The sequence below is a fragment of the Pyxicephalus adspersus genome, chromosome 4, assembly GCF_032062135.1.
Source record: "Pyxicephalus adspersus chromosome 4, UCB_Pads_2.0, whole genome shotgun sequence".
NCBI classification, from domain to species: Eukaryota; Metazoa; Chordata; class Amphibia; order Anura; family Pyxicephalidae; genus Pyxicephalus; species Pyxicephalus adspersus.
The window spans coordinates 43,767,412-43,794,255 of record NC_092861.1 but is presented as its reverse complement, the minus strand read 5'-3'; the positions used below and the strand labels follow the sequence as shown (position 1 = coordinate 43,794,255).

The window sequence follows — 26,844 nt, the reverse complement described above, 5'->3', positions numbered from 1 at the left end:
GGCCTTAAACTATGGGGACTAGAGACATAAGATTGTGAGCTCCTCTGAGAGATTAATAGTGACATGAACTCTTCAAGTTGCTACATTGGTGGTATATAAATTCAAGATAATAATAAACATAATATTTGGCTTTTCTGTGTTTGTAATATTGATGCCACCATTCTAACATAATTGTTCAGGGAAGAATATGATCTTCCGAACATGATCTAAAGCTGTGTATATATCCTCTTATTTAAAAGGTCATTCACAGTTTGAATTCACTCATTATATTTAGGTGCTGATTGTAATAAAGAAATTAATTCTGCTGATGAGCTGAATGTTTATGATTAGGCAGATACTGTTATATGTAACATATATAAAATAATGGTAATTGTACTCCAATCCCTAAACCCCATTGCTTATGCCTCAAAATGGCAGTAGGGTTATTCACTATAACATAACACATGTGATATTTTCAGTACTGTGCAGTATTTGCTATTTTTGATGAAATATTCATGGAAATAAATAATGCTTCATGGTAAAATAAAGGCTTGTAGAGATTAATTTCATGTTCACTTCAATTCTTGTTAGATTAAATAAATAATGAACATATTAAAATAATTTATACATTTAATGAACTGACACTACTCTCACCTGACACCACAACACAAACACTTTTGCTGGTAAACAAGAATTAAATGGTAAAATACAATCAAAACTAAATCTAAGCTGATCAAGTAAATGCTTGAAATACATTCATGTGACTTTTGTTACCTACTGAATGATCCATTTACCTAGTGATCCAGGTACTCCTGCCAAAAGTTAAAGGCAGAATCTCCACCTACACAATAGCAACAGAACATCCTGGTGAAAGCTACATTCCAAATGGACAATGGAAGGGCATCCTGTTCTTTCTGTTAGCACATATACCCTGCAGTGGAGTCTGACCGCTATCTAGTGATACAATGCAGGGGAATGAAAAATAAAAATCTAAAGAATAATACATCAAAACCAATACAGTATTTGAAAATAGTTCCACTAGGACAAACAATGATGTTGTAATGCATGTTGTAATATGCATTGCTGCATTGCTTTCAAACTTAAACAATGTGACCAGCACAGCTCTGCATTTTTATTAGGTTGTCACTTTGTTAGCACAGCAATGCTTGGTAATGAAAAAGATCATGTGTGTGATTAATTTTATATTAATATTACTGAAATTTCAGCAGAGATTCTTCCTGATTAAGCTGGAATACAATATTTAGTAGAAGAGATAATAGCTTTCTGCAGAGGTCACATATAAATAAATTCTACTGTCATCAAATGGAAATAGAACAGTGATGATCTCTTGACGTAGTTTTCCTTCTTCCTAGAATGGATATCATTTTGCTGTTATTACATTTATTATTTTGAAAATGAGAAAGGCTTTGGGATAGCATGCCCTTGCTATTTATCAATGGCAAGATGTCTGTCCTATATTCTTCATAAGCAGAATTTAATTCTCTTGATTCAGGTGACAGAAGTACATTCTGTAAAGTAGAATTAATCATCTCATACTAACCTTCCATTGGGGTATTATTATCAGGTCGGTTTGCAAACACCACATCCACATACTCCAGCTGCAACCTCTGCAGAGAGCCTTTTAATCCTACAAGCAGCACAAAAATGAAAACATATGGTGAGAGAACAGCTGAAATAAGGTTTTTACCAGAAATCTGAGAAAATCCTGATTTGCTCTCTCTAAAGGGTATTTTAAATGACAAAGGAAACTAAAGGACACCTGTCATGCATACATTCAAGGACAAAATAAGGTCTATGTAAAGAAAAACTGTACTTTTAAAATTATTTAGGTTTTTCAATAAGGAACATGAAACATAAATGCAAGTATAAACCTTTACTTTTCCCTTTCCCTACACTTTGAGGATTGCGATGTAGCCTGCCTGTGTAGTCTTCAATGCACACTGTATACTGCAATATGTCCGCAAAATTGGATTAGGTGCATCTGTTCAATATTCTTTCTTGATTCAAAAAGTTCTTGATTCAAGTTTTATGATCATAAATGGATGTTTCTTTATTGAACTGCACATATTTTATTAAAGAATAAACTGCTTGAAAAAGCTCTTGCGTATGTTTTGCTAGGTCTTGCCCATTTTATTTTCTATATGATTCCAAACAGTTAATTATGGAAAGAAGGGAGCATCTGGTGGGATTCCCAATGCCTTCCTTCCTGGCTTGAAAAAATGTTGCTCTGTACACTGTGCAGGCAGGCTGAACATAAACAAAGATTACTCTCAGCTCACAAAGTACTGATTCCATCAATCACAGACAATCAGGTCCATTGCTTATGTTACAACTTCAATCAATTAGTACATATAATTATATATGGGTTGCCATTGCTTGACTTATTCATATCCTGGTTATCTAGCTTTCTATCAGGTTTAGCTGGTTTATCAAAACAAACCCAACACACTGTTTCTATATCAATTTTTTGTTTTAACATTTTTCATATAAAACAAACAGTGTCTAGACATTAAAAGAGATGGGTAACAGAGGTAAAAGGAAAATAAAAAAACATGGTTAACAAGAAATACAATCCAAAACAAAGAGCAAAAGTATAAACAATATGTAGTATTTAAAGAAAACAAAAAAGTTTAACATTTTTGGTAACTCATTAGGATCCTACAGGAAGTCCAACTCAACAAAAAGTCCACATCTCTGCATTCAGGATCCAATACCATTTTAAGTAGCACATGAACCAGTGTTCAGATGTCAGTTGAATTCAGGGGTGTCCCTATAACATATCCAACATCCCCAAGTTTCATTAAACTTTCTTAAAGGAACTTTTCAGGCTAGCAGGGGGGGTCTTCCATTAACATTATATCATTCACTTTAGGCAACCAAAGCCCAACCGTCAGAGGGAGGGTAGATTCCATAGAGTGGATATACAAGAGTTTGATGCAGTTATGAAGTGTTGGAGAATAGACTTACTATAATCTATTGCTGAAATAGTGTTGTGATGTTAGAGGAAGTAGCCAAGGTCAGTGGGGATTTAGTGAATAGTAAGTTTTTGTATAAGAGGTGTGATCCTGTCACAAAAAGGGCAAATTTCTAGTCAGGACCAAAAAAGGTGCAACATAGCACCAAACTCATTCCCACGTAGCCAACACAAATTTGATACAGACAGGAAGAAAGTGTGGAACCTTTCTGGTGTTTTACATCATTGAGATCGTAACTCATCTTTTAGAATTTACTGCTTAGGAAGGATTTGTAAATTCATTCAAGGAGTATCCCAGATACTGTTCCCATGATCTGAGAAATGACGAAGAATAGTCCCGGGGTACCAAGTTCAGTTTAGAGTATAAGAAGGACAAAGTGTGGCGATTTTATTCCTGACCATCACACACTAATTGAACATTTGTATGTGGTTGGATGAAGCCAAAGCTCTCAGAGAGAGTGCACAGGAAATGTTACAGTTGTGGTATTCTCCAGAAGTCTAACTTATAGTGGGTCATTGGTGAGCCTGTAGCCCATTGACTGTCCGGACAATAACCAAACAATAAGAAACACTACCTATTAAGAACATCTGTATCCAGTTCATGACCTTTTTAGTCCTCATGTGTCCACCAGGACAAACACATCTCTGGCCACATAGATCTGTGCAGTGCATGTTTTTACTCCCTTTTATGTGGCAATGTTGATACTTAGTGTTTGGCCACGCTCTGTCAGTTAAGGGCCCAGAGAGAGTCTCCAGCCCTAGTAAGCTGTGACTACAGTGAGATCTGCAGCTCTTCAATCCTTGATTATTTGTACCAAATGGAGGGGGAGAAAGAGAAAGGTGAGTATGTGCACACATGTGGCTGTTCCCTGCGAGGGAAAATCTCAGCTTACATTAAGTCCAAAGAATTCAGGTAGAGGTGGTGCCAAAGATGTCAGTCCTTGCCACATATAGTAGTAGTGGTTAAAAACAATTTCTAGGACTAACTGTGAGCAAACCATTGAAGACAACCTTGAGCAGCAAAGCTGTTTACCATGCTGGTACAGTGCATTTCTAGCAATATATGTATATTTGTTACATATTTACAGCAAAAAGTCCCTAAAGAAGCATTTAGGTTGTGCAACCAGTATTTATATTCAAGGCAGAACTAAATGACTACTCATATGCTTGAAGGCTCTAAAGATAGCCTATACAATAGATTTGCAGGGATCTGCAAACCCAAAGACAATCAGCCATTGAACTGGCTAAATTAAAGTGTACATCAAGCCAAAATATGTTTTTTAAAGTTTTGTGCAGGAAAAAGGTTAGAACTCCTGTTAAAGGAACAGACCAGGAAAGTTCAACTGGAAAGGAATGGCTAGATGATGCTTGATGTCCATTAGCCAAGATACAAGGTAAACCTAATCTGATTTTCTGCAGCTGCTGGTAAATGCTAAATGCTATTAAATGAAAAGCAGCGTGCAGTAAAAAAGCATTTTTTTGGTAAAGCAGAGAAACTGTGCAGATTTAACCCACTGAATTTGTTTTGAGCATTAAAATACAACTATATGCCACCCTAAACAACTCCAGTTATGCACAGAATCCTCAAATTGGAGCCAAGTTGTTCTATGTTTTCTCTCCCTTGCTAAACATGTTAGCTCAAAGTGGGGGGTTTTAGAAGTGCTGTCAATCAAGGAAGCAGTGAGTAGGACTTAGTGTTGCTGGGTGCTAGCTGACAAGCTTCAGGCTTGTGAATCAGCAATGACAATGCTAGAAGCTACACCCCTCCAACATTTTCTATCTCTCTGTAGTGCAAGTCAGAACAGCCTACATAAAAGTGGCCACACTGCTATGAGCCCAGGATCAGTGCAGCATTGTTGTCACACCATCACAGAGAACTGCATTAGGTATTTTTACTGGTAGGATGAACATTTATGTCCATGGCTAGTAGAAAACTGTTAGTTCTAATATCCTTATTACAGTTTTCATAGGAAGCCATAGTTCTACTCTGAAGCAATTCTTTAGTACATACATCACATGCACAGGACCAGTCATACAGCAGCTGAATCTTTGTATTGTGGCACCAAATAGGCATGAAATGAAAAAAACATCCCTAGGCAAGCTGAGCAAATCAGGAGAATGTGTATTATTTTGGATATTTATAACTGCCTGCACTACTGATGAAGCATCAAATTGCTGAATATTTTTCTGAGAGAAAAGCTGATTGTTTGAAGTTTCAGTTGTAAAAATACTTCTGTTTTATTGTATTGTCTCTTGTGTTAATAATTGCTTTCCAGGTTATGAAGCTGCTATGAAGGGGTAAACCCTTCAGGAGAATTTACTCTGGGTTATAACCCAAAGGAAAAAAATCACCCTAAATAACCCATAAAAAGCGAATATACTGAAAGTAACAGAAGTACAAATGCAACCAAATCAAGGATTTTTACGGGTAAAACTACTGCAGCATTTGATAACAATGTACTATATACCATATCCATTAGCAAGGGGGTTGCTCCATACTGTATGTATGAATTCAGTTTACTTTTACCTTTCTCCTGCAAATTCTACTGGGATTTTCAACTTTCTTTCTGTTGCCTGATAACACTGTCTGCTGAGTGTGCAAACCCAACTACATCCATTAAAATGTTCATGCCTAAAGTCTTTTGAAGAGATAAGAAAGAGCACATCTGGATGGATGCCAGGGATGCTTCTTCATTCAACATCAGAATCGTACACTGCCTGAATCTTCCTTTACTCCCTTTGGGTTAGCTTACACTGGCCACTGATTTTTAGAAGAAATTTCAGAGATATTAAAGTCTGCACAATTTGGGACAAGCACATTAGTAATGTACTGCAACAAAAGCAGACTCTAAGAATCCAAGCCTAGCTATCAATGTAATGCCATCAGTTACTAAACACAGAAATAACTCTATATTGTCATAGGATAGGGTTTATATTCTTTGAACCCTATGAGTTAAGCAGTGCACAAGAAGATTGCTGGAGTTACTGGATTGCTGCAGTATAGGTTCTACAGACCTATACAAAATATTCGTTCACCATTTTGTTAAAATGGCTAGTGTTCCTCTTTTATAATTTAAATATAGCTGCAGAAGCCATTTTATATAGCTGTTGTATTAATCACCATTATATACATTATTATGCTTAAAATATATACTCAGTAAGGACGTTCATTATACTGGGAATTTCATAGCTGATAAAATTGTGCACATCTAAAGGAATGCCAGCATTGCAGTTTTATCTTATAGCAATACCTTTTTATTAGAAAAATTTACAATATACCATGCTCAGGTTTAAATAATAAATCATGCTGATGGTGGGAGTGCATGCACTACCTGCTGAGATAGCAAAGAGAACAGCAGGGGCAACAAGCTTAGCTCAGGTTAGGTTCAGAATCAGCTCAAGAGGTTTCAGTGAATAAAATTAATTTGGTAAAATTAATTTTATTCTCAGTAGAAGGTATAACTGGAGCCCAGCAGGTAAATTCTGCCCATAGTCTATTTTACTGTATGTATTGGATAATCCATTAGTGAGCTCTTTCTGCCATATTTCCTCACTCTGCTCCTGATTACTTGGAGTTTTGGGGAGTTCTGCCCAACTTTGCATATTCCAATTCCCTCTTTTGCTTCAGTGAAAGAAATAGAATAAATAATAAAAAGAATAAAAATAAATAAATAATAGAATAAAAAAAAACAGACAAAAATGTAAACATTTTATAAAGACCACAGAAGTCTGTATAGTCATATTATTCTTTTGTGTTTAAATCACATGCATTGAATCCCATTCAGTACATATATAAGTAGTTTCATTTTAATTTACTTTTTAATTAATATAATATTTAGAATAGCTAACGTACATTAATTTACTTATAATACAGACAACATTCATATGAAAGAAAATTACCTTCAATGATGTGCTTTCTCGATAGACCTCTTTCTGTTTCCGCTCTAGAAAAATACTCACAGATCAATAACAAAACTCCTCATTTTCCCAACCCTGCCTAATGCCACATAGCTAAGAAAAGACAAAATAATCAATGTTATCATCTCTAATGTTTTACACTAAGTTCAGACCAGAGAACTCCATTATACACTTGTTATAAATGCTTTGTAATGGTCTCACTATGTTGCCTACTTCTCGGGGGAATAATCAGGCTGTATAATGCAGCATGCAAGACTTCCTTATTATCTTTGATTAGTACTATGATTTCTTTTTTATTGTTTTTCTAAAGCAGAACCATAATAATTGTTTATTGTATTCTCATAAACTCTGCACGAAAAATTAGAACAGGGAGTTCTAGCTGAAATAATTTCCTAAACAGGTTAGTTACAAACTGTTTAACAAACAAAAGAAAAAACATATAGATAAATAAAAGCAACAATAAAACAGCTGTATTCATGGAGTTGGTTTACCAGTTGGTATTTACTTGAATAGTAATGTGAATAATAGATGCCTGATATGACAATATTATATCTGACATTCTGACCCACCATGGTATTACCATCTGCTCCTGCTTTCTCCATGTCCATTCTAATTGCAATCACTTGGAATGTTTTACCTAGATTCAGAGCTACACATTCGGTTCCACTTAGTATAAGGTCAAATGGGTGATTTTACAGTCAGTGGGGATGATATACTATAGGAGCAGAGGTCACCTATTTACCAAAATGATAGTTGGAAAACAAGAAAAGTTGTGTCCACTTTCAATACCCAATCTTGTTTAAGGGAAATAAAAAAAAGGATTTATGCTATTACAGTGTTACATTTTTTATCTACCTTCCCTTTTCTAAATGAGCAGCCTCTGCTCCTTTAGTAAATCAAATCATCACACTGCAAGTATTCTGTCTTTTGAAATATAGCCACTGAACAATGAAAAGATTGGCCTATCACTCTCGGCCAAATCACACTTTTGCACTGTGGTGCCATTCATTCTGAACAGCATCTCAACACACTAAGATATTGGCAGCATGGTGGTTTAGAGGTTAGCACTTTGGCCTTTGCAGTGCTAGATCCCAGGTTCATGTCTGGGCCAGGACACTATCTGCATGGAGTTTGCAGGTTCTCCCCATGTTTGCATGGGTATCCTCTGGGTACACCGGTTTCCTTCCACATTCCAAAAACTTGCAGTTAGGTTAACTGGCTTCCTGCCAAAATTGACCTTAGACTGTGTTAATGACATCATGGTAAGAAGATTACATTGCGAGTCCCTTTGAGGGACAGCTAGTGACATGTCTATGGGCTTTGTAAAGCACTTCGTAATATGTTGGCGCTAAAAAAATAACTGTGTAATAATAAATAAGATAACATATGTTGCAGCACAGAACAATATACAGTAATGCACTGCCGTGCTATATTGGTGCACTGTGCTGGAAAAATTAATGGATTCACTTTTTTGTTTGCTGTTTCCTGTACACTGGCAGCCTATTCAAACTTAATAGGCTAGCTTAACAAAACACATAATATTCTTGAACATAAAGCATGGTAACACGCCTATGTTAATGCAAAGCTTGACATTGGCATGGTGTGAATTCTGTAAACATCATCACTGCTGCGTTCAATTTCTAAAGCTGCGTACACACTGCCAATTTTTGTGGTTGGAAAGGATCTTTCACGATCCTTTCCAACGACAAGGGAGTGCACGATGCATGAACGGTGCTGTACATACAGCACCGTTCATGCTCTATGGAGAGGGGAGGGGGAGAGCGACGGAGCGGCACCCTGCTGCGCGCTCTCCCCTTCACTTTCATTACGATCGGCTGTCGTCCATCGTCCGTGGATCCGGCAGGTCGGTCGTCCGGACGATGGACGACACCGACTGTACACACGGCAGATTTTCGCCCGATAATTGGCCGATGCCGATTATCGGGCGATAAAAATCTGACGTGTGTACGTAGCTTTAGGGTGCCCGCAGATCATTTGGCACTGTAGGCTTGATGGAGATGGAAGGTGTTCTTGCCAATTATCTTATCTTATCTTACCATTCAAGACAGGCTGCTTCAAGTTATCCTGAAAACATAAGACTTGCCTGAAAACAGCCAAATCCCATAACTACTTTGTTGTGTTTATGGGCAGCATAATGCCATGGTCACACACAAGCTTTTTATCAACTAATAAACATGTTCAAATACAAAAATAGTCAAACCTTTTTTATATCAGGGGAATACTGAACAATATATCTCCTCTATAGCATATCTTAAAGTGTACCTGGAAATGTTTTTTTTAATAGAAGGTATTAGTTTTTCACTGAAACATGATTAGCTACATACATTTACTTTCTCTCCACCACATCCCATTCCTTATATATTCCTATTATTCCCTATAGACTGACATATCTCATGAATGGGACAGAGTAGGCAGACAATCAAACATCAGAAAAGGACATACAAATAACTTTTATTTAAAAAAAACACATCATGAGTTAAGACACACTTTAACATAGATTTAAGCAAAACAATTAAAAACAAATAAATGCATATACCAGGAAGGCTACGCCATTGCAAGCACATGGTTAATACTTACTTTCCTCCCCAATATATTTTGGTGGTGATGACCAGACTTGATCTCCTGTAGGAAAAAAATGCATTTCTGAAGTAGGGTCTTCCTATTGCCAGTGACTCCACATTAACAACAAAGTAATAGGGGAACCTAGGTCTGTAATTATGCAAAATGTTCTGAATTTAGCAGAATGTTTTTGAATGTTACTCAGGAAAATACTCTGAGAAAAAAAACTACTTATAGCTCAGCAATCTCATTAAACAAACCTACAATAAAATCCTTTCTTTTTGCACAAGGCTTAAAACGTGTCTAAACCTTAAGGGTCATTTCAGATTTGGGGTTGACCACAGTGGTATACCGCGGGTTCAATTGCACAAGTGACATTTTTTTCACACGTTTGTGGCTGTGGAGGATCATAGCAAATTCCTGGAAGTGACAAGCTGCTTCTGACTGAGTGGTTGCTTTTCCTTCGCTGGGGAACCACAACTGCAACAGCAGGGGCAGCTTGTGCAAATGCTCTAACCTGCGGTGTGGTTTACCACTCCTGGGAGCACTGAAAGTGCAAGTAGCTTGAGGCAGCCACTTTAAATTGGATATATTTCCTTTATATTTCTTTTCACTGTTTGACCTGTCATCATCAGAACAAATACGAATGGTATATACTGCATCCCCAAACAGGTACAAAACAGGAACAGGAAATAAAACAAAACAGGAATAAACTATCAGTGATTCTTTTTCTTCCCTACTTTAGCCAAAACTGTCAAAAAAAATATGCCATTCCATACACTTTAAGCTAGGTAGTCAGCCTAGGTTCACTTTTTTGGCCATGCAAAATGCACCCAAATTGGGTGTTTGCCACAATCCATTAGAAAGACTTCCCCACTGACTTGTGTTACACGAATGATGGCTGAGGGTTACTATGCTTGTAAGTGATGGACAATTACCAAGACTGTATTTCCTTTTAAGATTGGAAATTTACTGTACATAAAACATAAATATCTTCAGGCTCCGCTGTTAAACCAAATGATGGAAATGAATTTCTTACCTAATAATATTATTATGCTTTATCTGCTTAAGTGCCAGTCTGCTACATCAATATTAACTGTATATTTTCCATGACAATAACAGTTTTCTAAATATGATCTAAACTCGGAATTAGAATCCTGGCTGTATCTTCCTTTCATGTGCAGCCACAAGCACAGAACCTGCGGCTTTCTTACATCTCAGGAGACTTGTTCATTAAAAAGCAAATCTTGTAACTGATAACACAGAGCTTGCAAAAAGATCCATGTAATTTTCATGGAAAGTAAATCTCCACAGGCGCCTGTTCTGTGCAGTATCTGTACTCATGCTAACCTTCATCCGCTACAGAAACTAGAATAGGGAAAACAAGGTAATCTCACCTCCAGCATTTTTTCCTGATGATATTTCCCAAGATGACTTCTGCCCTGGATAACAGAAAGCAGTATTACAAAAAGCACTCAGAGCTTGTTTGCTTGTTAAAGAGGAAAGCTGCATATGTTTTAAAGACTCTAAGGTTAAGAGAAATACTGGGTCTGACATGTACACTGCTTAAAATACTAGTTGTCTGGATCTCTAAGCAATTTCTAAATTACTGACTTTAAACCCACATTCAGAATTACTAATCTGAGTAAAGTCAAAACTCCTGATCTGCATACTTCTACCAGGCCTCTGCTTCAGAAAGTAATAAAGCCCAAATGTTAAAACTGCTAAATACATTTATGGTACATTTAAACAAAAGGTGTGGAATGTTATACTGCTTAGAGGCATCCATAACCTGTCCCCTCTTACCAGCCTGCTGAAGAGAAGAACCATTGGTCTGCGGAAGAAGTGGTCTCTCTACAGATCTCTGAAACCCCCCTGGCTAAATCAGAACTACAGCTCGGCAATCTGCAAAGTTCATGCTCCTTGACGATTGGAGTGTTCACAGTTAGCAAAAGGTTGTAGGACCTCTGCAAAGAGACCACTGCTTTTGAGTTTTCCCTGCTATATGCTGATAAAGGACAGAAAAGGAGGCAGATGGCTGCTGAAGCAGCATGAAATCCAGGAAACTAACATTTATATAAGCTACAACTACAGGATCTTTCAAGGAGAACATTACCAGAGAAAACGATAAATAAGGGCTGAGCCTGTCTTTGCTACTGGATAAAATGTTTGTAATATAAAATAACATTTCATAAAAATGTTATACATAAAAATAATGTCTTTCTGAGAGTTAAAGCTGATGTCTAATTTGTAGACAAAGCAGACCTTGCACGATATGTAGAAAGTATGGTTATTGCTGGAAATCAAGTAAAAACTGCATAAACATGCATCAAACAAGGAGCACATAACAAAGTGCACATAAACGCATTTAAAAACATATTAAAAATTCATGCAGTTTTAAAGGCAGAAGTGTGATTTGGGCTCTATGACAGAGATCACACAGTCCTACAGGTATTTTCTCATACACAGTCCTTCTAGCATCTGCTAGATGTGGCAGGCTGCCAACCCAGGCCCTTGTACAAAGTAGTTATATGGATAAACAGAAAAGAAGACAGGCAGATGAAGAGAAAGAAAGAAAGAATTAAATGAAACATAGCTTAGCTCCTATAACTTTAGTGCCTGGATCAGTGAATAAACACAGATCTCCATGTAGACCTGTATTCTCTTTTACAGACAGCCATACAGATATTCTGCTTCTTTTATACACAAATACTAAATTATATATGGTAAATACTGCTTAACATCCGGTACTCAACTGTGCCTGAAACAGAACAGATGTCCCAGCACCACTGAGATATCACAGACTCCACACACAGAACAAGTCCCTTCAATATGTAAATCTGGGAGCATAATAAGGAGCTAAAGGGACAAAGAAACCTTTTATATTAATTTTAAAATCACTGATAAGCAATAAGACGTTTAATGCACATTTGTGTGAAAATGGAAAATTGTTGTCATACTTTCCTGTAATTTTCTTTTCCTGTAAACTCCTCCTGACAGCATGTACAAATGGGTAATCTCTGGCCCTTGCTCTCCACAGGACCACTTTACCCAAGCAATAAAAGTAACCTACCTCTCCTATACAGGTGTTCTGTAACAAGCTCGCGACAGGATAAGGGAGGAAAACATGCTGTCAGGAGGAGTTTGCAGGACAGGAAAATTATTACAGGTAAGTATGACAACAATTTTCCATTTTCCTGACACTCCTCCTGGCAGCATGTACAAATGGGTTGTAGCAAGCAATAACATGGGAGAGGAAAGAAAACAACAAACATCACCACTGGAAACAAAGTTACTCTTTAGAAAAAGCAACTTACTACTGGATTGGTGCACAAACGTTAAATTCAAACTATGGGTGGCGTTGGAAGACGCATGCTCCGAAACCCCAATTGACTGGTGTGGGCACTGGTGTCCGTTAAGGCCGCTATGTCCAGACATCCTCTGATTGACTAGACACTAAGAAAAGTTTGCACATTTTTTACCACCCAGAGAGTAGTTACATAGTAGTTACATATCCCTCGCCTATATATCCCTCGCAACCCAGAGTTTCCTCCTGGACACCCGATATTTCGTTCTTGGCGTAGACCTGGAGTTTACAGAGCTATACACTTCCTCCACAGTGGGGAATGGGCCCACTTACCGACCTTGCAATCAGATAATGAGCTGCCATCATTGTCCCCCCGGAGACATATACAACTCTCTTATGTGTTGCAGTCCCTTCTGAGGGCTTGTTTATTCGCCTTAGGCTTAGGCCCTGATTTATTAAAGTTTCCAGAGCTATACACTTGCTCAATTACTCAGCTTTACTGATGAAAGTGTATTCTCTCCAGCCTTGGAGAACTTTAATAAATAAGGGCCTTAGTGTATTTCTAAACGCTCCCAGAGGGGCACACTTTCATATGCATACCAGACTTTGCTAGTCTACCATAGATGCCCCTGAATCCCCCCCCTTTGTGTCTACGTGGGGGGCTGACCTAAACATGCGCTTCTCAGACGAACAAAAAGACAAGATGCTGCACTTTTGTCATAAGGCATCTACATGTATTAGATATCAGGAGACTAACTACAAGCTGGCTACCCGCTGGTAAAGGACACCTGATCGGCTTGCCAAGCTCTTTCCACATACTGACGGCCTTTGCTGGAGATGTGGTATAGCTCAGGGCACACTGCTGCATATTTGTTGCTTCAAATTGCAATTTTATTGGAACTCAGTGGCTAAAATTATCCTTAAACTTACGGATATTGATATCAAAGCCAAACCGGCCCTGGCGCTTCTTTATGTCTCTCATTTCTCGCGCAAGGTGTACAAGAATTCCCTTTTGAGACATCAATCAAATGCTGCTAAAGAGTGTATACATGCTTGCTGGAAGAGCACCTCTCCCCTGACTGTAAGTCACTGGTTTAGAAGGGTAACTGACATCTATCATATGGAAGATATGATATCCACTGATTCCAGGAGAGTGGACAAATTTGTCCAGACTTGGTACCACTGGTTACATTTCTCTACATCAGTGGAATATAATGAGCTGTTGCAGCCCCCTCAACCCGCTTCACTACAAGCCTCTGCTAACTAAATGGTATACTTTTGTACTTTTGGTGGTTAATGTATTGAATGTGAGTAGATTTATGTAACTGATCGGATTGTCCCCCCCCCCCTTTCTCTCCCTCCTTTCTATATTCCCTTTCTTTGTTTTACAAAAAAATAAAAATACTCAGGTTCCTTTTGGTTACACATGATCCTGTTTATGGTTTTATTATTGCACTTTACATGTATTTTTGGTTGTATAACTTTGACCCATACTGTAGATTGTTTTATTTTTTGTATGTTTGATGTTTTTTTTCACAATAAAAATTATTTGGAAAAAGAAAGAGCCACTTGCGAAATGGAAGCCCCAAGGTGGCTGAAGCTCCAACGTATAAAGCTAAACGAATGTTGGAAGACTTCCAACTGATTATTTACAGATAATTTCTGTGGGTATTTTGTAAATGAAGTCTATAAGGTTGTCCCTTTCCTAGCTTAATGTCTCTTTTCTTCCTGCAACAGAATCAAGCCCTCATGATGTAAGCATACCACATGGTATTAAAAATGCTAGGATGCAAAATCTGTCACAGATACTTCTGTGCTCCATAAAGGACTGCTAGAGAGGCTGACTAGAACATTCACAACTATAAAATCATTGTTTCTCTGTAGATAAATGGAGAAAATCTTCCTAATTTTCATGAGAAACTTCAGAAAATGAATGTCTCTATGCTAAAAGAATTACTTCTCAGTTGGAGTGATACACAGGATACACCTTAAACAAGACATTCAATGATAGATGCATATACATTTCCGGAAGATAGGTGCAATCTGACTCCTTCCCAAGAGATGCAAAGTTCTGAAACCTTGCTTGTCGTAGTCACAGTAAGTCAAGAATTCCATCTTTCAAGTCCATTTTCCTATTGAGCAGACCTAGACTGGATACAAGGGAAGTTCCATGAGAACTTGTAGGACCAGAGCCAAGTCCTACGTTCAAAAGAATACTTTACTGAAGGCTTCAATTCCACAATTACTTGTGGTAGAAGAACTGTTACCGGAAAAGACGTTCCACCCACTTGGTGGTTGTGGGGGCTGACACTTGGACCTAAAAAAGTTGACCCCGAGTTCCTCGTCCGAAACTGAATGCAGAACATTCTGGAACTTGTGCTGGTGATAGGTTAACCAAAAAAAAACCTTGACCCCTGCTATACAAATAAAAACTTTCTATATATTGTGGCATCTATTTATAGATGTTTGTAAGCTTTGAGCCTATCTGCCACCACAGAGAATAACCAAATGCTTGGTGCCTTCCAGCAAGTTGGCATTCAGTCCCGGGCAGTCAGAGATAGAATGCTGCTAATGGCCATGGAAAAGTTAGTCCTGGCAAGAAAGAATAAAAGGAATAGCCATCATAAATAGGGTTAACACCAATCCAATTTCGGTCCATGGGAAATATTTACCATTCCTTTTTCTAAATCCTCCCTTTTTAGAAGACCTCTCAAGATCAGTGCTACTGATTCTAAAACTTAGGGGAAAAAAAGATTTTCTCAAGCCAGGTTCGTGGACAGTATTTGCTGGCACTTGGACATAACTGGAGATGCAAGGCCCAGCAACCACTCGTGGTTGAGAAATGATCTGCTCATATGATCACCCAACAGATTCTAGGCTGGTAGTTAGGGAGACAAAAAAGTTGAGATGCTACTTTGTCCATCAAAAACAAAAAACCTGACTGTGACTTGATGGAAATAAACAATCTTTGTTTCACTTTTGGTAATGTAGAATATCTGGCCTGCATAATTATAATAAAATAATATTCTAATGCCTTTGCTGGCAGTGTCGCCCCTCTAAAACTCTTTGAGCCCACACCATAATTTGTGCCAATTTGTACGAAGAAAAAAGTGTTCTAGATTTCATCATAATGAATATTATCCTCAAATTTCTATTCCCTACATTGACCCTCACTGACTGTTCTGATAGTTCACCAGAATCAGAGTTTGCAGAATTGTCTTCTTGTGACCCTCCAACTTGGTTTTGGATATTGTCAGCAAAGAACATTGTTGAAGTAGTGACATAGGCTGACTCTCTAAATTACAGCAAGGCTATCACTGTAACAAATGTTTATAAAAAAATTTGGAGATGTGGAAAGACTGAAGGGTAAACAGGTGAACTGCTAGTGTTTAAAATATCTCAGACAGGAAGAATGTCTGGTGGCTTTCCACAATTGAGACAGACCTGTAGGCTTCTGCTAGATCTATTGAAATCATCCAATGAGCCAGACAAGGTCATCTGCAAAATTATCATACAAAACCTTCTAGTGCGAAAGGGATTTAAATCCTTCAGGTCCATAAATGACCTAGGCCCATCAGAGATCTCCTTACTTTGAAAAGTTTGGAATGGGATCTTCTTTCTTGCTCTCTTATTGAAAGCAGCACCACTGCTTGTCTCATTCCTTGCACATAGGATAGAAGCACATTGCACTTCTATGAATCGCTTGGAACTTTTGTTTGAACGAACTAGGATCTCAGAGAGCCTGACACAAACTCTACCTGACTGAAATCACCCAAGGTGTCACTGTGCTTTTCCAAATGTCGGAAATCTGGATAATCTTGTCTCTATTTTCGACATCTAGATGGATACACCCTCAAAAGGCTTTCCTTGGGCTCTTCTTAGACTATCTGACTACAGAACCTAGTATTTTTAGGTTCCATTTACTGAGGGTTAACACATTTCTTGACAGGAAATCTCTTGCCTCTTGCACAGTTATGTAAAAGAGCTACTGATGCCACACCCTGGCAAATTGCCTCCTGTGATACCTTTTTCCAAATAGGATCTGGGCAGGATACAGGACCACCTGTTTATCTGCCCTCATCAACGTGACACTAAAAGTAATACTACTGCTGGGCAACAACCAGACCTTTGTGGTGTAGACTCGCTTCAAGTCCCCATCTAGACACTGACCCAGAGGATCCTAAATAGAAAATAAATGGACTTTCCTTCTAAAATGTGGGATATAGCTTCTTTAGGTGAAGAATGGCAAATTATTAATATCCTTGATTCACTTTCTTTATCTCAGCCTGCTTTAAAGCATATAGCACACACCCTCTCAGATGGTAATGCTCTTGTGCCACATGCCCAACATGATTCACTTTCCAGGTGTTCCACTGATTGGCTTCTGAAAAGAGGGAATGACCTCTTTCTATTGGTAATTTCACAGGGGGAACTTTCTCTTGCCCCTCATTCTTTTCTTGAGCTTGGGGAGGCTAGGTGTCTTGTCTTTCTGAGATGCTTTTTTTCAGGGCTTTTATCCCTTCAAACTCATCTCTATTACTGCTATTTACATGATGGCTGTGAGGTGAAGTTTGCTGCACCTGTGGAAGGCACTGAGCGACTGTTTTAGACACCAAAAGAAAACAGAAACAGGTATGAAATAAACTTTCTTGCTGCTCACCTACCCGCAACAAAGGGCTTTTTAAGCTCCATATCACTAGAAGATGAAAACTGCAGGCAAATAGGACCCAGAAACACACAGAATAGCTTTAAATTTGTGGCACTATATATTAGGATAGATAGTTTTAGCTGGATAATTGAGTATTTACTCCACAGTTTAAGGACCTATTTGAACTAATTCTTTCTTTAAATATATCACCAGATATTAGCAGACAAATAGATTTATTTTACACAGTTATCTACAGAATTCATAATGCTCTTAACCAGTATTAATCAACTAGGGTACCTCCAGACCAGACCTACTTACCAGCACACTTTTGTACTGTGAGTTGTGGATTTAGTAAATATAGAAGGGGTTCCCTAAAGACATGAAAATTATTTTATGATTGCCCCATGGTAAAAGGTTGAGAAATGGTCTAAACATTCCTATTGACAATCTGTTGGTAATTTTTCCCCCATATATTATCTCCTGTCTCTCCTGTCAGCTCCCCTGCTGTGCTTGGTGTGCAGAGAGAGCTGTGCAGCCCACTTCTTTCTACCTAATGTTGCACAAACACTCACTGCCTACGAATATCATACACACAGCCTCTTAGCCCCCTTCTTCCCTCTCTGCATCTTGCCACTTGGCTTCTCCAAGATGCACCTGCCAACTTGACCAACCTGCAGCTCTGGGCTGGCTCATTGGGAAGGTCCAGATGGCTGGAATCAGAGATCAACAACAAAGGACTTAGGTGTTCACTATCAGGCTAGGCAGATGTTTTTGGGAGTTCTGATTGGAGACAACCCTAGGACCATTATGAAAGATTTGACTTGTGGGAGAGTTTTTACATTTCTAAATAGGAGTTGTTTGGTCACACTCAATTATGTATAATTTCAAACTATAAATAACAGACACATTTTTATGTGACTTTTATAAATGTACAGTATGTATTAGTGTTGTCCATCTTCAGTCCCCTGGCCAATGGGGAGTGTCATCCTTACATAAAGCTAAAAAGATCATTGCTGTCAGATAAAATGACCTAATAGTCACAAATTGCTCATTTCTAAAGGAACCCCTATCAACACACGCATTTTAGTAATTCTCCAACAAACACAAGTAAATTTAGTAAGGTGTTATAAACAACATATTAATATTTGTAAAAAAAAATCTATGTTCGTTTATGGCCTTTAAGAACTGGAGCTACACATCTCCAGTATATATGAAAATAAAGAAACATACTCACTTCCCAGCTGCATAAACTTCTGCTGTATCAAAGAGGTTTACTCCATTCTCATATGCAATTGTCATTAGTTGTTCTGCCACCTGTTGAGGTAGGAAACATAACATAATAATTCAAGTTGAAGTGGACAACTCTGCTAACTTGATTCTGTATTGCCCCTACACTTGCCTCAACTTCTATCTCAACTACTAAGCTTAGTGTTGAGTAAATACTGGAAAAAAACATATCTAGTATGGTATACGTGTATCCCGAAAATCAAGCTGACAAATAAAAAACATTAAGCCTGATTTATGAAAGCTCTAGGTTAACCTGGATGGTCCAAGAAACCTGGAATAACTCTGGTCCAGGACCGAAAATATTTGCTAACTGTTAGCAATTGATTTTTAATAAAAGTCATCCATTGAGTTCAACAAAAGAAAATTCCTTGCATCCTCAGAAACCCATATACAATCTTCAAAGGAAGACATAGAACCCTTATAAAGCAGAAGCAAATTTACCCCAGCAGGGAATCATTTCCTGTTGACCCTAAAAGGCCACAGGACACACCATGAATAAATATTTTACAATGTCATTTCTCCTTCAAAAAAGTTTTTATTGTGGAATAAATAAGAGTATAAAAAGAAATCAATGTATTAATTGAGAAAGGCATAGGAACAAAGAAATAAAGCAGATTTGATTTTTTTCTTTTGAGGCTGGACGTTTTTGAAGCAATTACCCAACTCCTTGCAGAAGATTGATCCACATTTTGCCAATATGAACAATTTTAAGTTTGTATTTGTTCACATGCATGAAAGGAAAAAAATGCAGATATCAAAGGACTTTGAAACAAGTAAAGTCTTTGATACATTTACAAAAATATTTTGGCAAAGTGAATTCCTTGTAGAAATAGAAGAAAAATGAACAGCTCAAAGATGCAGAGGCTCTTTGATTGCTACCTTGTATAGAGAATACAATCAGGATTAATCAAATTTTGTAAAACAGCAACATATTATTGTTGCTTATCTATCTAAATATAGACATATCATGTTTAAATTGATTGTTCATATGGTCTTTGGGGAGAAATAAGTGGCCACCTAGAGATTGACACGAGCAATAAATGTTTATGAGAGGATGAATGACTGATGCTAAGGAAATATGATTGCTTCCCAGAGTTGGCAAAGCACTTGTCACTTTCTGCTTGCAACAAATCCTTGACAAGACAAGCCATTAAAGTACATCCCTCTATAGATTATACTGGCATAAACAACATCTGGAAGCTTGTTTAGAAGAATCATGTGATAAGTTTGCCTCAAGCCAACTCCGGGTTTCAAATATGTGATCACAAATGTTTTTTGCTGCTAAAACAAGAAGCCACGCTGCAATCAAAACTTATTTGCAGTGTCCGCAAAATATGAATGTATTTACAAAATATTTCCCAAGGTGTAACATTATCATAAAAAAGACAAATGTAAAGGGGTGATGTGGCAAAAGAAAAGCACAGAAGCTGGCAGTAGTTCAGTTTTCTGTATTCCACCCTCTTAGCAGTGAGTCGGGACAACTTGGTTTACAGTACCTGCACGTACAGAGGTCACTGAGGGCTTCTTTAGAAGTGTATTTACATGCTCATTGCCTGGTATCAAGATTACTAAAAAAATTGAACTCCAAACTTCTTTGCATTTTTACGCCCAACAGCCTTTTTAAGCAGGTCAAAGCATTATTACACACCAAGTGGAAGCAAGGCATTGGATTAAATACCAGTAATGAATATTGCAGTAAACTTAAAAAATAAATACCAATAATGAATGTAATCAGTAGATTGGCAAACCGAGATTTGTATTTATACTAAATATGTATGCAAGTGCATGCATACTAAAATGCACAGAATCATACAATTTACAAAACATGGGTTCTTGGATTCCATAAAAAAGGCAATTTCCTGTATTTCAAATAAATCTATCTAGATTTTATTTGCCTACAAAAGTGTTGAATCAGCAATTCTCCACTCAAAGTTTGTCATCCATAGAAGTAACTCAGCCTCACTGATACTGTCAGGGTACTTCTGTCAGATATATTCACTCACCCATGAGCATAAACCCTTAGGAGCAATGTCTAAAACAAATTCAAAGATAGTGGACAGAATTTGCAATCTTTGCAGTTTATAAATCATACTTTCTGTTCTGTAAGCAGCTTATATATTGCTTATTGTGTATAATGTAACATGTAAGTTTTAGCAGGCAGACATGTAACTTACCTCGTCTGAAACTTGACCTCCAAATGTAACCCATGTTCCTGAAATGAAAAATCAATATACTGGTAAACTTAGTTATCTCTTTTATTCTCACTTTTAACATGACTAAACATCAACAGTATTTGGCTAATAAACTAGATAGTATGATTTCTACAATGTAGTTCTAAATTCATAAAAAATCAAAACGCTTAAAAATGCTGGAAACTTGTGACAAGCTCTTCCAATTTTAATCTATGGTGGTGGCTGAGATGACAAACTGCCTTTGGATGCTAATTGTGGCATATGAAGCATGAAATGGTATTGCAACCAACCACCTGGGAGGAAAAGGTTCAAAAACAGACCCATTGATTCATTATCAACCTTTTTATCAAGTGGTATTGCAAAGTGGGTAACAAGCTAAGCTGTGCATCAAAAGTCCATGTAAAAGGATGAATCTATCTAAGACTCCTCTGTCCGCAGGGTGACAATCCTGCCGCGAGATTTTACTATCGAATAAGCAGCAGTGACAACCTGATAAAGAAAAATAAAAAACAACTACTGGTAGGGTCAACAGTTAAAAGCAATATGTTAAAGGGTGCTCAGAAATACAAAAACTTCTGTAATTGTGATAATGATAGACTGTATTATATATGCCATTTTTATAGAACTGCAGGAATTAAAATAAAGAATTAAAAATTTTATATGGCCATATATGATCAGTAATAATATTAAACTCATGTTCAATTCTTCATGTGCTGAAAACACTTTCAGTGAGGATAATATAAAAAAATGCCCATTTCTCATTTATTATCCACCAATGGGTAAAGGCATAGATGTTTTTGTCTCTTTGAACCTAAGGTGGAAAACATGGCTACCTGACCATTGCTGCTCCATAGACAACTGACAAATAATGTTTAGGCTGCTTGCTGTGTCCTATGAAATGTAATAAATAACAACGCTAAATGTTTCTCATTTACATCATGAATTTCATATAACTAATATCTATACATAGTTGATGTCAAATAAATCACATAATAATATGTATACTTAACACACATCTGACAACGTTCCTGTTGGTTCCATACACAGTGCTTACTTAATGGCAAACGTCATAATAAAGATGAATACGGTATGCAATGGTCTGTGCATTTTCCATGTAACAGTATGAAAACAAATAAAGACAGTGGGCCTGATTTATTAAAGCTCTCCAAGACTAGAGAAGACAGACAATCATGGGTGATCGATCAAACCTAAAATGAATCTGGTGCAGTTTTAAAAACATTTGCCAAATATAAGCAAATGATTTTGAAGAAATCCATTTTAGGTTTCCTGAATCACCCAGGTTCTTCCCTGATAGTCTATCTTCTGCAGTCTTGGAGAACTTTAATAAATCAGGTACAGTGTATTGCTGGAAAAAAATAGGAAATTTAATTCAAATAGGGTAAAAAGTAAACTGTTTTTTTTTTCTATATAAATAATACAAAGCACATGGTGCTGTGCTTGCCTACCATTGGGTCCTTTTTTTCCACATCTCTGGATTTAAAAAATATAAAACGTAGATGTCCCTTAGCAGGGAATAAGATTAAACCCTGAGATGCAATTTTGGACATTATTATTATTACACAGTATTTATATAGCGCCATCATATTACGCAGCGCTGTAAGTTGATAGTCGTGTCACTGTCCCTCAAAGGAGCTCACAATCTAATGTCCCTACTATAGTCATATGTCATTAATGTAGTCTACGGTCAATTCTGAGGGGAAATCAATTACCCTTACTGTTCTTGGGACGTGGGAGGAAACCGGAGTACACAGAGGAAACCCACGCAGACAAGGCGAGAACCTGCAAACTCCATGCAGATAGTGTCCTGGCCGAGATTTGAACCTGGGACTCAGCGCTGCAAAAGGCCAGAGTGCTAACCACTGAGCCACCGTGCTGCCCATTGTGTGCATTCTAGTGTTCTAAAAATACCTAAAACAGATCCAGTAACAAGTGCGATACGGGGTAATTAGTGGTGACAGCATAGTTCACGGAAGTGTCACAGGTCCTTTACAGTCAGGATTTATGGGAAGACATTTAAGTATTATCTTTGAAGCCTGTACTGTAAAAGATGCTGCCTTGCTATTAATGAAACCTACAGTAGAGATATAGTGTAGTCACCGGATGCAAGCAAGGTTTAGTCATTCATTAGTGAGAAGTCTAGACACTAAGTTAAATTGGACTTTGTAGAATTTGTTCCTGTCCCATCTTTCTCAGAAGTGGCTTTCCTCAACCCGTACCTATATATAACAGAAACCAGGGTATATAAAAATATCCATTTATAATTGCTACACGCAGTCATTACAGCTTCTCACCTTATAAACGTGTTCACACAAACAAATTAGAAATGATCCCACATAGACTAAAAAAGTGTGTCTGACTCTTTTAGTAGAACTCTGATTAAAATGTAAATTAATTTCAGGTCTACTGCGTTTTCAGCACTAATCTATTTATAGAAATACTCCAAATGAAAAGAGCCAGTTAGCAGAATCTCCGCATTCATTATAGGTATGGGGACGATGTGCAGCAAAGTAATACTTGTCCTGCAAGGTACAACCAGCCCTGTATAAATCTAAAAAGTGATATTAGCAGAACAAAACATCAAAAATTCTTTAGTTAAGTTAGGTTGCTTTATGTTTGTTTTACAAAAATGAATGAAGGCAAACAATCTAAAATGAGTTGTTCAGTTTTTGTCATTGAAAGCTCTAGGCAAATATACATAATAATTTTTATTCATTTTTATTTATGCATTGCCATACACTTCCTGAGATATATATATATTTATTTGTTTAGATATTGGGCTGACTTTAGATCCAGTAGTAAAATAACATAGATTATTAAAAGGAGAAAGGAAAGCAGGAAGAGAAGAGGTAAAAAGATTAAGGCTACCTGTCTGGAGCAATACTTACAACCTTGCATATCTTTACGAAGAAATCCCTAAGGGACCAAACATTCCATTATATTATTAAATGTAAAAATAGTGCCCCAATCAGTGTTTAACAACAAAAAGCAAGACTTTAGCTGCAATAGTCATCTCACCTTCAATGTTGCCCCTGCTCACTGGTGGTCAAAGCACACATTTGCTTTAAATGTAAACTCCAGCTTTACTTTCCATCTTGCCCCAGGTTGTTTGTTTCTGTATGCATGTGTTTAGCTAGATTTACTGTTTTCCTTTCTGGCTTTTAACCCTTTTTAGCTTTACTTTACACATTTTACATCTAAGATTTAGCAAAGATATCCTATTTACAACTGTTTATGTGGCAGCCTTCACTTCTTTAAGAATGGCTATAAAAATATTTAGGTAATACAAAACAGTCAGCTTTTCTGCCATTCCCATTCTGTATATCACAATACACAGTGAAAAAAAAACAAGCTGTTTGAATATTTTTGTTATTGCAAGATTAGAATCAGTAAAAAATGGTTTGCTCAGACAAAAATAGGCGCAATGACAATATTAATATTTTGAATGTTGAATATTAACACTTCTGCACACCATAGGAAATTGTGCTGGTGTCTAGTTAATAATGCTGCAAGGTACAGGCAAAAGGTTTGAAAAAAATAAGAGCTGGTTATACACTATTAGGCGAACTAGAGACTTATGAATGTTCTCAGTAACATCCCTTATCTAGAGTATGAGTACTTCAGCAAACATGAACCCCCCTATAGACAGGTGTATTTGTGACATTGCCACAAGAGTTATACTAAGCTCCTATTTTATTTTTTTTAACTAGATATTTATGTGCCTGTCCCCTTCTCTCTTATTCCTTTGAGGTTAAATAAGCATTGAAAGTTAAAATATTGTATTTTAATGCTTCCCTTCTTAGTACAGCCCCACAGTTTATGGTAAGAAATGCCTTTAAAGGATTAAATAAGCGCAGGTCCATAAGGTACATGATATAGTTCATTTATGACACTGAGATCTGAGGACAGAATTCTTGGAAGAGAATGTTCTTGTGCATTTGTGGCTTTCAACACAGTTCCTAGAATACCTAAATATGTATATGCAATATATACTATACATGTGCAAAGTAAATCCTCAGTTACTGTATTCCAGACCATAACTGTCGCAGGATGATCCTTCAAATCTAAATTGTAAAGATGTTCTTCTAAGACATCACATATTATGAAAGGGTTCTCTTTAACTAAGCAAATACTTTGTGACTATCTAGGACAGATAGAAAGTTGTGAGCATAGTCTAAGCCAGGGGTGCCCACACTTTTTTGGCTTGCAAGCTACTTTTAAAATGACCAAGTCAAAATGATCTACCAACAATAAAAACTTGGACTTAATAACTCCTGTGCCCAATAGAGTTTATTTTGAAAGGCGGGGCTCCGCAATCTACTCGCGTTGCCTTTGCGATCTACCGGTAGATCGCTATCCACCTGTTGGGCACCCCCACTCCAAGCTATTTTCCCAGCATGAACTAATATTACATTACTATTTTGTTCTTCATGCAGTGCATGAAAAATTGTGTGCTTCAAACGCTTTACCCAAAAACTTTACAGCATTACATTATCTTCTGTGTCATTTATTTAACAATTCTGTGTCCCTATTTAATGTACAGCACTGCGTAATATGTTGCCGCTATATAAATCCTGTTTATTAATAATAATAATAAAATTAGGTTATTCTTACAATAGTGGATGTCAGGTCCAGGATCAGTAAGGAACACATACATGTACATGCCTGCACAGAGATTTCAGCAGATAAAATGTAGGCTATACCATACACTACAACATGCTCATACTCTTTTAATATTCACTCTGAGATTCTGCCAATAATTCCTTAGTCTTTTTAAACTACAGCATGCTTTCTTTAGATTGCCAAAAGTAGTAAGTCAGATAAAAGCACCTCTTTCTTTCACCCTAGTTTGCCTAGGACAAACTAACTTTAAGATGGTATAGGGAACAAAGTTGGCAATCAATGGTATTTTATAGAAAATGGGACCAAAAACTTTTTCAGAGCCCGGCCTATTCCATTTTTAAGCATCGTACAAGAATAAAATGTTACCTGCGCCATACCTAAAATTTGTTAAAAACAAAAAAATGTAAAAATGGCTAAAGAAGAGGAGAAGGTAGTCCTTTATCCTGGTGATATCTTACTTTTTCTAGAGGATGTGGGGGAACTTTGATCCTCCTTGTAAAAAGATTTTGCCATTTCTTTTGATTGAAAATTACCTTGGATAGGTCAGTTTTACTCCTGCTAGATTCCAAAAGAAGTATACTTTCTTTATGTCAGTATGCCATAAAAATTGTGACTATGTTTAAATATTTAAGCATATTAAATTTACAACCTTTTATTTCTAAAATAAGCTCTAAAAGTAAAACCTTTACTTTACCATTCTTGATTGTGGGTTTTGCTAATGCTAATTTTGTCAAAAAGATCTGGATGCCCCAGCTCCTATACAAAATGCATAACTGCCCATTGTGGACGCAGAAGTAGTAGTTAAGCCTTTTCTTTATTTGGGGAACAACTTTGTAAAAGGAATCCTTCTACAACTTAACTTAAAACGTTGCAACACTCCATTGATTGTGAGACTCAAATCCCACCCATAGAGACTAAACCTTTTTGAAAATTAACCCAGCTCATTCCCCAATATTGTTAACCATGGGGGGCACACACATGATCACTGTTATAGAAGCAGGCCTATACCCCTGTCTGGCCAGCTTTCCCATGTTTTCATTAATCATTATTATTATTACCCAGTATTTATAAAGCGATTACATATTTTGCAGTGCTTTACAAAGTTCATTGTCATATCACATTCTTTAATGATTAAAGTTTAGACCACATTGAAGGCCAATCTGCAATTCACTGGGTACAGCACATAAACCCACAAAGGAACAATGTCAACCTTCATATACACACTTAGTGAAACAATCTTTTTTAAACTATTTATACACTTACTTGGTAACTCCCTATCCCCTATCTGAGTTTTTGC

The 26,844-nt window shown here is 37.1% G+C and overlaps 1 protein-coding gene across 4 annotated transcripts in view; it reads right to left on the bottom strand.

The window, feature by feature from the left end:
• The window catches only part of KCNAB1 (potassium voltage-gated channel subfamily A regulatory beta subunit 1), a 181,071-nt gene that overhangs the window by 31,268 nt on the left and 122,959 nt on the right, over positions 1-26,844 (bottom strand). For all 4 annotated transcript variants that reach the window (XM_072408008.1, XM_072408009.1, XM_072408010.1 and 1 more), the window contains 6 exons: positions 20,889-20,926; positions 18,662-18,741; positions 10,870-10,914; positions 9,491-9,535; positions 6,875-6,918; positions 1,541-1,627 (listed from right to left, as the gene is read on the bottom strand). In XM_072408008.1, coding sequence (XP_072264109.1) covers positions 1,541-1,627; positions 6,875-6,918; positions 9,491-9,535; positions 10,870-10,914; positions 18,662-18,741; positions 20,889-20,926 — 339 coding nt within the window. The remainder of the gene's footprint in view (positions 1-1,540; positions 1,628-6,874; positions 6,919-9,490; positions 9,536-10,869; positions 10,915-18,661; positions 18,742-20,888; positions 20,927-26,844) is intronic.